We start from the raw sequence: 13,735 nt of genomic DNA on the forward strand, positions 1-13,735 counted from the left end.
GGCTTTACTTACTTTGAAAACCAAAGTGTCCAGTCCTTTCAAACGAACTGTAGTGATCCTCATATCTGGGCCTTAATACTATATTTATCATTTACCATGGTTTGCGTGTGTGTGTGTGTCATGTGTGTGATATTGCTTTATTTTCGGTGTAACAAAATATCTACATAAAAGGTCATTTAGATGGGTGGTACTGAAAATAATGGCAAGGTCTATACTAAAAAGTCTAAAGAGATTTAAAACTTTTTAGTCAAGTCTTTTTACACGTAGTAAATAGTATGACGATATGTCAAACGTGACTTCAAGCCGATGCAGAATCATTTTAAATTAACTTAACTATTAAATTTAAAAGCTGAGTGAAGTGAAAAAAACATTTAAAATATTTAAATATAGGTGTAACATTTAATAATGATAATTTTGTATCTAATATTAGGTTAATAACAAAATTATAGATAATTCATAAAGTAACATTTTATTAGCAAAACTGTGGTTTTATAAACAAGATAGGTACATATATTATATTACATTAAAATTAACATTAAAGCAACAAAATATTATAACACCAATAATATTAATATTAAGAAATGAAATAGAACTAAAATTTTAAAATTATTATATCTTAAAGGTTAATTTACATTTTCTAAAGTAAATAATCGTATTCTTTTTTGTTTATTTAACACCGTGTAACTGAATTAAGAAAGAATGTATATTTCATAAGGAATCACTCTGTGAAAAAAATTAAATCAAAAGAAGCATATTTATTTTTCCATACAAACGAATTCAAAACATTCTAAGTGTTTACTTATGACAACCCTATTGAAGATAAAAGAGCGACACGCGCATAGTAACTACGCTACGCGACACGTACCTAATAAAGTGATAGGTGCCACATGATTTAAATGTCGAATGCTATGTTAGGGGTGTATCTGATTACGTTCAGTAAAATCTATGGAATTTTTTTATTCAAAAACTATTTCGGTTTTTGGTTTCACAGATAAGTCTCACAGACAGTACATCATGTACCTACAAAGCCTGTGAAGTATTGTTTAGGATTTCATTTACACGTTGTATATATTACTAATTAATTTCAATGTAATGACTGCTTTAAATTTTAACAGTTAAACTTTTATTGCATAAAATAGAAAACCAAAAAAATATTCTTATTACTCTTATTGAAAACTAGAATTGCGCTTGGCTAGACCTTTATAATTAAGTTTTCGATGAACTTAGGAGGTTAATGCTTTTCCATACGTGCAATTTTTTTCTTATACATAATACATCTATACATACTGAAATATCCGTCTATGATTGCGAAATTCTTAAGGCCATAACTAATTTACAAGTACAAAGCAACATTTGTTTAAAGTCACTGTTTTGAAGAAATTTTATAGGTACAGTTTACTATAGTTTTACATACAACAGATAGGCTATTAAAGCGATATCTTGACCTTTTGATGACTGTCTGAGCAATTATATTAGAGTTTATTTAAAATTTACAAATTTAGAATAGGCATATCACTATAGAAACAACGCTTTCGCATAAAATATTTTTGATATAACGCTTTAATAACACTCTGGCAATTTTTGCAATCAATAGTATAACCGTTTAAAGCTTTTATACGTTTTACAATATAATATACGAAAAACATGACTTTTTTCCCTGAATGTTATATCTCCCAAAAATGTAAAACAGTGTTATAAATCCACTGGGAAATAAATAAATTTGAGTTATCTTGGTGAATGACTGTAAACAGATGATGCTAAAATGTCAACGATATGTGAAAAAAATTGTAAAATATTCCCACTTTTCCCGAGTTTATATAAGATATTATTCTACAGCTTCTTTATACATAAAACACTGATGCTGTTTTCACAGAGAGTCGTTTTAGCCCATTTTGCAATTATAATATGCAAATGACATAAAAGTAACTATAGAACTAAAAATATTAAAAGAAAAATTTACCTTTTAAATTCTCGATATCAACGGAAACCAAGCTTTGTTGGGACGCTAAGAAAATACGTATATATTAACGTGAAGTTTGCGCGCTGTTGGGCACTTGGGGTAATCCGAACTCGTCTACGGGTACGCCATCTTTGTTCCTCACGCTGTCAGCTCCGGGCTCTTTGTCAGGCGCGGCTGGGGCTTTTATGACGTCATCAAGATATGAAGTGTCACCATCGAGGGCTATCTCGTCTCCTGGAAGTGTTAAAAGAAAAAGCCAAATTCAAAATTTATAATTATAATAATTTTATGTAAGTTTAGTACGTCTCCTATATAGGTCGCAAGCGTCTTTTGTGCCAGTTTAATAAGTGTTGTAATCCGGGAAAAAATGTCGTTTATGAAAGTTTAGTACGTCTCGTATAAAAAGTGGCAAGTGTCTTATATGCACATTTAGTACGTCTGGTATATAGGTCGCAAGTGTCTTTTATGCAAGTTAAGTACGTCTCGTAAACAGGAAACAAGTATCGTTTCTGCATGTTTAGTGCATCTGGTATATAGGTCGCAAGTGTCTTTTATGCAAGTTAAGTACGTCTCGTAAACAGGAAACAAGTATCGTTTCTGCATGTTTAGTGCGTCTGGTATATAGGTCGCAAGTGTCTTTTATGCAAGTTAATTACGTCTCATAAACAGGAAGCAAGTATCGTTTCTGCAAGTTTAGTGCGTCTCGTATTCTGATCGCAAGAGTCTTTTATGCAAGTTTAGTACGTCTCGTATATTGGTCGCAAGTGTCTTTTATGCAAGTTTAGTTCGTCTCATATAAAAACTCGCAAGTGTCTTTTATGCAAGTTTAGTACGTCTCGTATTTAGGTCGCAAGTGTATTTTATGCAAGTTTAGTACGTCTCGTAATCAGGAAACAAGTATCGTTTCTGCAAGTTTAATGCGTCTTGTATTCTGATCGCAAGTGTCTTTTATGCAAGTTTAGTACAAAAAATTCAAATTCATTTATTTCAAGTAGGCCTACTTTATAAGCACTTTTGAAACGTCAAGTATGTATGTTTGTAGTGACTCTACCAAGAATGAAGAACTATTTCGCATTATTAGTTAACTTGAAACATCAACAATCCTATTAGGGCAACTAATAAAAAAATCAATTGTGCCTATTGAGTAGGTACCTTATTAAGTAGGGAAACTGGTAGCTTTGTATACTATCCAGTTTAATTCTACCTGACACATGTTTTAATTCGGACGAGTACGAGTAAAAAACTGCCGGGTATGCCGAGTACCGAGTAATAAACGAGTAGGTACTCGGTCCATCGTTACAAAAACTAACGCAAGTTAGTTTCTGTAACGATTCGCATCGGATGTCTTAATACTTAGGTGATACCTAAAGTCAGGAATGCTTTGGAAGATAGAGTGCATCAAACAAGATTATAGAATTCTGAACATAAACAGCCTATGTTTAGCAGTGGCATTTGCAACGGTACAGGTTGTTGAGGGCACAGGGCAGTGGCGTGCACTTCATGCATGCACAAAAACACTGCATACCCTAAAATTTTCATAAATCTGGCAACGGAGGAGGATTTTCCATTTTATGCCATTTTACTTCTTTATGCTCACCCTGGCCCAAATTCCTGTGCACGCCACTGGGAAGCAGAGGCGTGCACTTCATACAAATATAGCCCGTATAAGAGGAGGAGTATTCCATTTTATGCAAGTTTCCTGTTGTATGCATACCTTGGTAAGAAAACCAGTGCACGCCACTGGCACAGGGTTTATGACAAGGGTAGGCATAAAGCAGGAAACTGGCATTAAATGGAACAAAAATTCATTATATCTATCTTTATTTTATATATAAACTACCAATATAAAAAAATTAAGAGTACCGAGGCGGTATTTTTGAGGATGAAAGAAGTGAACGCTATAATATTAAGAAAGCGATAAATTAATATACTAAATTAAAATACGATTTTACCTAAAGCATCAAGTTCAGCGGCCAGTTCATCGTCATCAATCTCTGGCATGCCGTACTGGCGACCCATGGCCTCTTGAACTTCGTCAGCTTGTTCCAACATGTCTGCTAAATCATCATTTACATCCTGAAATTTATAAATATATATAATAATAATAAATATCTATTTTAATATACTTGGAATAGTTCTATCGGTTTATTAGTGCATGGCATAAGATAAAGTTTAAAATCTAAATTCAGATTTTAAAGTCACCATTATCATCACAAATAATATTGCCAAATTTTACCTTCTACCTTATTGTGCTATTGTATCTGTATCTCTATGAATTTCTCTGTGGTGTACAATAAAAGTGTATCCATTCATTCATTCATTCATTCATCATCATATCAACCCATTACCTGCCTACTACAGGGCGCAGGTCTCCCTACAATGAGATGGGTTTAGGAGGGCCTAAACCCATCTCATCTCAGCGTGGTGGACTAGGGAGTCTACGCTGGCCTAGTGCCGATTGGTAGGCTTCACACATTTTTAAGAACACTATGAAGAAATCTCAGGCGTGCCGGTTTCCGCACGATATTTTCGTTCACCGTTGAAGAAAGTGATATATGAATTGCTTAAAACGCACATAAGTTAGAAAAGTTAGAAACGCTGGATGGGATTTGTACTCGGTCCCCCAAAACTATTTTAATTAAAAAAGAAATTAAAAAAAAGAATTATCTTATATTTTTAAACGAGCAATTCATGTATATATATAATTGGAATCTCGGAATCGGCTCCATGAAATTTAGTATACAGGGGGTTTCGGGGGCGATAAATCGATCTAGCTAGGATTCATTTATATTGAAATCTCGGGCAAAAACTGCAAAAAATATCCTTTTGTGAGATTCTGATGCGTGCGATGCGTGAACGGTAAACGTTACGCCAAACGACGAAACTAAGTATATCGGAATTGTTGTTTCTTTAAAGTTCTATAAAACAGTCCGCGACAACATACGAATATTTTTTAAGTCTGCTCATTCGTGGACGAAGTCGCCATATAATACCCATAGCACAAGCTACGCTTAGTTTGGGGCTACATGGCGATGTGAGTATTGTTGTAGTATATTTGTTTATTATTTATTTTAATAGTACATGTCAGATAAACTGTTAAGTTATATCCTTTACTAGTAAGGCTAATGATCCTAGACAGACCTAATGATGTGATGGACTAAAAGAAATCTTTTAGAGTAGATTATATAAACTGCTTGTATCAAAATAGTACTGACCTCAATATCATCAATATTAATTTTCTTAAACTCCTTTTTCATAGAAGTAACACCATCTTTCATTGCAGCAATAGTAGAATGGGTGTCCTTCAAAGTCTGTGTTGCATAATTTGCCTGCTCCATATTGAAGGATTGTGCACGTAAATTCTCAAGTTGTTGTTCATACCTAGAATTTAAAACAAAATGTTAGCCATTATTGATAATAGATATATTTTGTGTCAAAAACTAACTAAAAGTGAAAATAAATTTTGTTTCAAAATATATGCTATTTTGAAGATGAAATCTTCTCAAAATTCCTTTTTTTTGAGTTGTCGAGTCGAGTTGAGTATAGTCCATTTCTTGGTTTCACCTTTCCTCTGTATAGGCATTTTAAGCCATCCACCCATTATCTACATAATATCTTAAATACCTAATAATAATAGTTAACTTTTACTGAATTATCAAATCAAATTCAATACACTTTATTGTACACCAAAGACAAAGCTATAAAAAACACAATTGAAAGAAAGAAAGAAAAGGTACAATAGGTGGCATTATCGCTTAAAATCAATCTGTACCCAGGCAACCTACTAAAATTACCTATGGCGTTATAATCTGAGATAGTAACATACAGACTACCAGTGATGTGCATAGAGGGTATGCACAGGGTGTGCAGATGATATAAAATGGATAAAATCTCCTGTATGTGTTATAAATACTTAGGTTATATGTAAGGCTTTATATAACTCTTACAATGCCTATCCGTATGTTTTTTATAACTTGTAATACATACCCTATGCATACCCTCTATGCACACCACTACAGACTACAACCTATACAATCAGCACAATTATATAAAATCATAATTGAAAACATCTTTTGAATTATTCATCAATTTTTTGTGTGGTACCATAGCACAACCAAGTCCACCAATCTGCCAGCAGCGTAAAGTAGGCCAGCATGGTGAATTACTACCTATACCACTCTCATTGCAGAAGGAGACATGTGCCCTGTAGTGGCTGAAAATGGGTTTATATGATGATGATAGCAGTACCAAAACCAGAAGTCTGTATAAGCTATGGGTAAATCTACTACCTTTTAAATTTTCATTATTATAAACTGTATAACCGTTTATTTTTAAGAAAAAATTAAAATTATACTTGATAAATAATATGTCAGTATAAGTTGTTTCCAGTAAACGATGATCTTTGTTTAAGTTGTATGTTTATGCTCAGTAAGATTTGTGAAACTACCCGATTGTACGAACATTTTCTTTTATCTGCATTAAGTTATTCTTTATAGATTAAGTTCAATGTTTTCTCAACCAAGCAAATTTTTGTAATTCTTTTGAGAAATAAAGATCTTAAACCACATAACTTAGAAAAATTGTTGAAATTACAAAGATTCGTTTTAAAAGTAAGTTAAGTGAGATAATTGGTTAAAGAGTAATTATTTATGACCATACAATAATCATACATACATTTTTTTCTGTTTTAGTACCCTCATTGCCTTTTGTTTAACGGAATTTTTAGCAGGACCCTCCCTCATTTTGGACATTTGATCTTTATATTTTCTAAGTTCTGTGTCTAGTTTCTGCACTTTCTGCTCTATATTATCTGCCCGACCATCAACCTGTAATGATTTAATTTATCCATTATTTAGCGTCAAATTCGATGAATCACTGATTCGAAGGAAACTTGAGCAAAACAAACTTACATTACTTATGCATTCCGTAATGCTGGGCCCAGGAGTTTTCGGTTTGCCCCTACCAAATAATCTATTCATTTTGCAGATTATTTAATGTATTTACAAATAGATTGAAGACTACCAAATAATTAATTGCGAAATATCAGTAAGTAATAGAAATCAAGAACTTCCTATAAATCACAGTTCACAACAAATTTGACAAATAACAATGACATTTGACACATAGGCTAAAAATTAAACTTCCAGAAAAATAATAGTGTATCGATACATCTATACGTTTATTGTTAAAAATATCGTTATATTTGAGCGCTTTTTATTATTTCGAGGTCGACCTATCAAAAACGAATGAATTAAAATAGAAGATATTATATTTTTCTTACAAGAAGGAATGACTATAAGCCCTGTGATATTTTCTCACTGACGTCTGTAAGTTAATATTACTCACAATTCCAACTGGAGTCTGGAACTAAGAGTAAGAAAAATGAACAATAAAGTCTGGAAAGGGTCTTCTTTATATCTATACCCAGCTCAGACCCAAGTCCCATAGTAATAATTAATCTGTAGCCACTGGCGTCCGTCAGTGGCAACTGTCATAAAGGTAACCACCAAATGTATTGCTTTTGCTTGAGACTTTTTAAGATTTGGAATAATATTTTTCTGTAGACACTGTTAATTAATGCTTCTGGTATTAACCGTGAATATCTTAAATAGATAGCAGTGAAAAAATGGCAATGAATGGAATTTTGAATAAGGTGGTATTAATATAATAATAAATACTTATTATTAATGTTATGGTAATGTTTTTACTATATTGTTTAGACTTAAGATTTTTGGAAATAAATATTATTATTATTATTATTATAATATATTAAAGAATTCAGTAAATTAAATTATTAGTTCACCAGTTTCATGCTTACCATACAACGCTTTAGTTTTTTATTTATACCATAAAATAGACACTAATCCACACTGGAGCACGTTCAATAAACTTGTCTCCTAGAAATATGGAGGTTATAACAGCTACAGGATACTAATAATACAAAATAATGAAGAATGCTAAGTCTTCAGTGTGTTGTAGGTGAAAAAAGTATTAAATGTCTTCTATGTACAACAGAGTCCCTGTGGCCACTCTAGCCGTGTGGTGAAATGTTGGAGATGGAACATAAATGATATTTTTGATAATCGTCATAGTAAATATGCAGTAGTAGTTTTAAATCGTACAATTACCCAAAATCGTGAGGTTATCAAGCGAGTTTGGAATAATGGTAAGTACTAAATATGTTCTGTAACAAACAAATCATTTACTTGCTAATGATCAAAATTATAACTGCTTTATTGGTCTCTGTGTTAGCACTTTCAAAACATTTTCAACCACAGTTTGCAAGATCCTGAGTGTTAATCCCAGGTTAGGCCGACAATTGTAAGATATATTGAATATTTTTTGTTAAAGAATTATCAGTACCAGTCGGGTACCAGTCTTTTTATAAATTACTAGTTGACCCTCGCAACTTTATCTGCACCAAATTTGTTGGACTGGTTCTATAAAAACCCTTGAACCTATTTGCAGGGCCACCTACCAGGTCCAGTTTTATTTCCATACAGACTATAGACTAAAGAGTAAATCTAAAACAATGTAATAACAATACTTCTAACCCGATTGCAGCACCTTATTGGGTCTTCTTGAAATTGACTTAACTACAATTGCTAAGCATATAGCGTTGCAGACCTTTTTAGGTAATGATGATTACTTTAAACATGTAATCATCATTGCCTAAAAAAGGTCATCATCGTCATCATTTTTACCTATTATCAATAGTTTTCGCTGCACATGCCAGTAAAGCTCCATATGGGTAAGATTTTTTCCGCCATCTTTAACAATCATTGTTATATTTATATTTCAGCCAATTTATAAAAAAATATAATAAATCATACACTTAAACCTTCCTCACAAGTCACTCTGTCTATTAGTGAAAACCGTATCTATAACCGTAACCGTAAATCCATCTGGCAGTTTATTGTGCCCAGACAGACAGATGTGGCGGGGAACTTTGGTTTATAATACATATAATTTAATTTTTTAATTTTATTTATATTTATTGTTCAAAATAAATTGTAACAAACATTTTCCAACATAATTAGCCATCCCCTTAGAAACTATGCAAATAAATAAGGATAAGGATGTTTACTTTTAGCTTCATTAAGGATGACAGTAGATGGAGGGACAGTGCATTGGGATAAATTTGTCAAAAGTTTACCAGAAAATGAACAAAAGATAATGAAGCTGCCAGACATGATAACTGGAGACTTTGATTCAATCACTAAGGACATTCTGCAGAAGTATAAAAATCAAGGTTGTAAGGTGACAATGTGACAAATAATAATAATGCTTTCATAAACTTTTTTGGTTGGAAAATTGTAGTTTGAAGCCTAATTGACTAACATACTCCCTAACAGGTTAGCCAGCTACCATCAAGTCAAGTCATTGCAGTCAAGGGCTAACCTGTAGTGGAAATAAAAACAATTTATTTGTATTAATCCTACCTATTCATTCATAAATGTTTTTTGCCTGGCCACAGTACGAAAAATACATTAGCATGGTTAGATAAGACAAATACCAATGACATTTGAAACATAGTTTAAACATTAAGCTTCCACAAATATATATCGATACTTCGATATGTTTTTATTGTTAAGTTTATTGTTATATTTTTATTATTTTGATTATTGATCATATATTATGTTCATACATAAATGTTTTTTGCCTAGCCACAATATGAGATAAGCCTACATATTAAAAGCCTTTTAATTAGTCCAGTTCCTTCCAGACAATACACACTCCAAACCAAGAGCATACAGATTTCACGAAGGCATTGATTGAGCTCAAGAATTATTGTGAGGAGCATAAAACAAAGGCAAGTTTTATTGTTATTAGAATCTTATAGAGGGCATTGCAGTTTTGTTAGAAAAATATATATTCACGTAGGAGATGTATATAGAAAAAACAAAACGCTTCACCATCTCTTAGGTGATAACTATTGGTGAACAGTTGATGTGTTCCTAGGAATCTCCTTAAAAAAGTGTTACTTGTTTAGGTATTGCCTTTTTTGTCTCTAGGGAAAACAGGCATAACAAGACATAATGTAGCAATTTTTTAAGCCCACCAACCTGCCTGTCTGTGAGACATCAAGATGGCGGTGATAATTATATCCATAACACAATGCATAACTCTTTCATTCTTTTCTAAACAAAACATAATCAGCTCTATATTTTTTCTAAAAGTTTCTATATCGACAGCTGATTGCTGCAGTGGGCAGCAACCCTGCATTCTGAGTCCAAGGCTTTCGATTAGGCTGGGTTCGATTCCCACAACTGGAAAATGCCTGTGTGATGAACATGAATGGTTTTCCACCCAGTGTCTGGGTGTTTATCTGTATATTATAAGTATTTATTAGTACCCATAACACAAGCTACGCTTACTGTGGGGCTTGATGGCGATGTGTGTATTGTCGTAGTATATTTATTTCTTTATGTTAATTACTTTAAGAAAACACAGGAACACAGTACACAGTGTTACACTGTGTCCATTAAACTAAAGATGTAGGTAGCCACATGTACCTGTAATTACATCAGCAACCACACACTTCACACTGGAATATACCAATGCTGCTTGGCGACAGAAATAAACGTGGCGGTAGTACTTGCCCAGACAGGCTCTGCTACAAATTCTTTAATATTTAAAACAAGGCTCAGCAATAATATAGCATAATATTACTTACAGATGGATGACGTCATAGCTATAGCACAGAGTTCAGGCAGAATAGACCAAATTCTAGGCAACATTCAAACATTGTATCTAGCCAAAGAAAATAATTTAGTCCATTCAAATACTGCAGTCTATATAATGTCAGATGACACTCTATCTTGGCTTCTTCAACCAGGAGATCATATAATAGACATTCCAGAAGAAAGTAGAAAACATAAAAGGGGTTGGTGCTCTTTGGTACCTGTAGGAGGGGCCTGTGCTAATGTTACCACTAATGGCCTCAAGTGGAATCTAGGTAAATATAGTTTTTTGGACACTATAACTAAGAATCTGCTCTCTATCCGTCTGTCTGTCTGGCCATCTGTCACCGGACTGTATCTCATGAATTGTGATAGTTGATCACAGATATGTATCTATTTCTGTTCTGTTGCCGCTATTTAAATTGTACAGCGATTTGATTCTTAAAAATCCAAATTTGTAATGTTTCAATAAAGCTATTGCTAAACCATATATTATTAATTCCACCAAACCGCACTGGGCCAGCCTGGTGGACCTACGCCCTAAACTCTTCTCATTGTGGTAGAAGGGTTTAGTTCAATTAAAATTAAAATTCAATTCAATTCAAATTCATTTATTTCAAGTAGGCCTACTTTATAAGCAATTTTGAAACGTCGTGTATATGTTTGTAGTGACTCTACCACCGGTTCGGAAAGCAGATTCTACCGAGAAGAAAGAAAAAAAAAAAGAAATGAAAAGAAACTCAGTAGTTTATCTTTTCCAACATCAACATTTACAATCATTTTTCTACCTTGCGGGAGATGAGAGAGGCTGGCTGCTTCCAATCTACCTTGTCATTAAGGAATTCAACAAATGTATAGTAACCTCACTATTAGATGTGTTTTAACACATTTTAATGGGTTGTGATGTCATGTCATGTTAATGATGATAAAAGTTTTAATACAACCATTGTAATGGCGTCTTACTTCACATCATTTTACAGACAATCAAGAGCTGAAGTTCGGTAAACTGGTGAGCACTTCAAACGCTTTCGACGGGTCTGAATTAGTGAAAATTAAGTGCAGTCATATAATTCTGTGGTCCATGAAAGTCCCTAGTTTAGCAAGTGAGTATGTATTTTTTTTTAATTTCTATCCTAGTTAGCCCTTGACTCACATGGTGGTAAGCGATTGCAGTCTAAGATGTTAGCGGGCTACCCCTTTAGGGGTTATGATAGCTACTTTTTTAATTTATTTACTTATTAGCTGTTGCCCGCAGCTACATCCGCGCTTATCTTTGGTTACTAAATATAAATAAATAATAATAAATGCTTTAATTCAGGCCAAATACCTATATGACAAAAATTCAAATAATACTGTGAAAATAATACAAAAAAAAATTAAAATACATAATTTAATAATTCTTAAATATTATAATACCCACAATTATCACTTAGAAGAATAAAAAATAACCCGCGACCTACACAACACATCAGGTGATCACACATCATCATTTACATCCTACCAAATATACAGAAAAAAATCTTAAAAATCGGTCAAGCATTTTCGGAGGAGTTTTACAACAGATAATGTGACAAAAGATTTTTATATATATTTATTTATATTAATATTAAAAATCTATAGAGTTTTTTACGGTTGTTCCTTTAAAACTATTAAACTATACATCCGATTAAATCGAAATTTTGCATCCATGTAGAGGAAATTGACTTAATGGATAGGCTAACTTTTTTATAAGTGTTAAATCTCCGAAGTGTATAACGGGGGCGTTAATGATTAGAAAAAAATCATAAAAAATTAAATTTTGAATTTTAACTCTTTTAGACATGAAATTTGAACAGATTTTTTTTGGACTATGTTACGAGCAAACAAGAATTTATTGAATGAAGTTTAAATCACAAAATCGGCTATGGGGGTGCTAATGAAAAAAATGAAGATTTTGTACTAAAATTCCCACAAACTTAAAATTTAATAAAAGTTTCATGTTTGTTAAATTAAGGTCACTTACTATCATGACGAAAAATTTTAGTCCTAGAGTAGATTGTGGGGGCGTTAAAATTATTTATATAATTATAATTGTTGATAACATCCTAAAGGTTTTTTTATAGTAATAAATGATGGACCAAGCTGTGGTAACCTAATGGTTAGTGAAAAACCATAATTTGTTACATAAACAGAGGAACACTTTGAATGCCATGCAAGGAACACATCCTATGAAATGACACCCTTCGGACTGGAACGCAGTTTAGCAGCTTAAATAGGCATTGGAGTAGTAGGGTCTTCCCTGAACAAGCTTGGCCACAAAATGTGTGTCTATGTAAGATTTGCAGTCAATGATTGCAACTATCTATAATTTCCAAATAATACTGGTTGCCTCTGGAAGTAGGAGGGACACCTTTAGTGCTAAAAGACATATCTTAATATATATATAAAAATGTTATGTTGGTTTGTGTGCGCTTCAAAAACTCAAAAAGTTCTGCAATGTTCGGGCTGAAATTTTAGCATGATATATAATACGCATCAAGGATTGTTTTTATCTTTTTTTCTCAACAATCACAATGTGCCACAGCGAAGCGTGCCACTATTATATATATATATATATATATATATAATATAGTATATAAGATACTAACGACACAAATCATAATAAAATGCATACCTATATATATATATATATATGCATTTTATTATGATCCCTTAATAAAATATCACCTCCCTTCTATGATATATCATAGACATTCCTAAAGTAAAGTTTGTTTCTATTGAGTAAAAGACAAATACATTTTTTCATTAATCAATTTTTTTTGGTTTCAGATAAGTAAACAATTCAATTTTGTGGATTGCTAACGAACGTGGCTTCGTTATACAGTTTTATGTGTTTTAATACTTACGTATGAGTAAATACTCACAATGGTAATGATATTAATTGCATGATAATTTATAGGTTCCTTTTTTTTTAAAGAATGACGTATACCACTCTGTTGGGGGAACGGAGTGGGGGGTAATGCACGCACTAATAAATTGTGTCCTCGATGAACTTCTAGGCGGTCACAGTAAATATATTAAAGCATTATGGAAACTATAAATTTAAAACAGT

General features: G+C 32.6%; 2 protein-coding genes across 5 annotated transcripts; one reads left to right on the forward strand and one right to left on the reverse strand.

Moving 5' to 3' along the window:
* Positions 1-942: 942 nt before the first annotated feature.
* On the reverse strand, positions 943-7,049 carry LOC120626405 (charged multivesicular body protein 5). Its single transcript, XM_039893929.1, has 5 exons — positions 6,871-7,049; positions 6,635-6,786; positions 5,176-5,341; positions 3,913-4,036; positions 943-2,194 (listed from the first exon to the last, which is right to left on the reverse strand). The coding sequence occupies exons 1-5, from the start codon at positions 6,937-6,939 to the stop codon at positions 2,025-2,027; spliced, it is 681 nt and encodes a 226-aa protein (XP_039749863.1). The 5' UTR covers positions 6,940-7,049; the 3' UTR covers positions 943-2,024.
* Positions 7,050-7,473: 424 nt separating this feature from the next.
* On the forward strand, positions 7,474-13,724 carry LOC120626286 (thiamin pyrophosphokinase 1). Of its 4 annotated transcripts, none has more exons than XM_039893734.1 (7): positions 7,474-7,613; positions 7,940-8,126; positions 9,039-9,220; positions 9,687-9,773; positions 10,640-10,919; positions 11,625-11,751; positions 13,453-13,724. In XM_039893734.1, exons 1-7 carry the CDS (start codon positions 7,587-7,589, stop codon positions 13,454-13,456), a joined length of 894 nt encoding a protein of 297 aa, XP_039749668.1. In that variant the 5' UTR covers positions 7,474-7,586; the 3' UTR covers positions 13,457-13,724. The 4 variants fall into 4 exon arrangements, with proteins under 4 accessions (XP_039749668.1, XP_039749667.1, XP_039749669.1 ...); XM_039893733.1 differs by having other exon boundaries at positions 11,625-11,747; XM_039893735.1 differs by having other exon boundaries at positions 9,054-9,220; positions 11,625-11,747.
* The last annotated feature ends 11 nt before the right edge of the window (positions 13,725-13,735 follow it).

This window comes from Pararge aegeria, chromosome 9 (assembly GCF_905163445.1).
Source record: "Pararge aegeria chromosome 9, ilParAegt1.1, whole genome shotgun sequence".
In the NCBI taxonomy this organism is placed as follows: domain Eukaryota; kingdom Metazoa; phylum Arthropoda; class Insecta; order Lepidoptera; family Nymphalidae; genus Pararge; species Pararge aegeria.

Excerpts from the sequence above, each read along its gene's own strand:
- LOC120626405 (XM_039893929.1), bottom strand. The coding sequence starts at position 6,939 with ATGAATAGATTATTTGGTAGGGGCAAACCGAAAACTCCTGGGCCCAGC. Across the intron at positions 6,787-6,870 it reads TTACGGAATGCATAAGTAAT|GTTGATGGTCGGGCAGATAA; the intron begins GTAAGTTTGTTT and ends AAATCATTACAG. Across the intron at positions 2,195-3,912 it reads CGCTGAACTTGATGCTTTAG|GAGACGAGATAGCCCTCGAT; the intron begins GTAAAATCGTAT and ends TAACACTTCCAG.
- LOC120626286 (XM_039893734.1), top strand. The coding sequence starts at position 7,587 with ATGGCAATGAATGGAATTTTGAATAAG. Across the intron at positions 9,221-9,686 it reads ATAAAAATCAAGGTTGTAAG|ACAATACACACTCCAAACCA; the intron begins GTGACAATGTGA and ends AGTTCCTTCCAG. Across the intron at positions 10,920-11,624 it reads TGGCCTCAAGTGGAATCTAG|ACAATCAAGAGCTGAAGTTC; the intron begins GTAAATATAGTT and ends ATCATTTTACAG.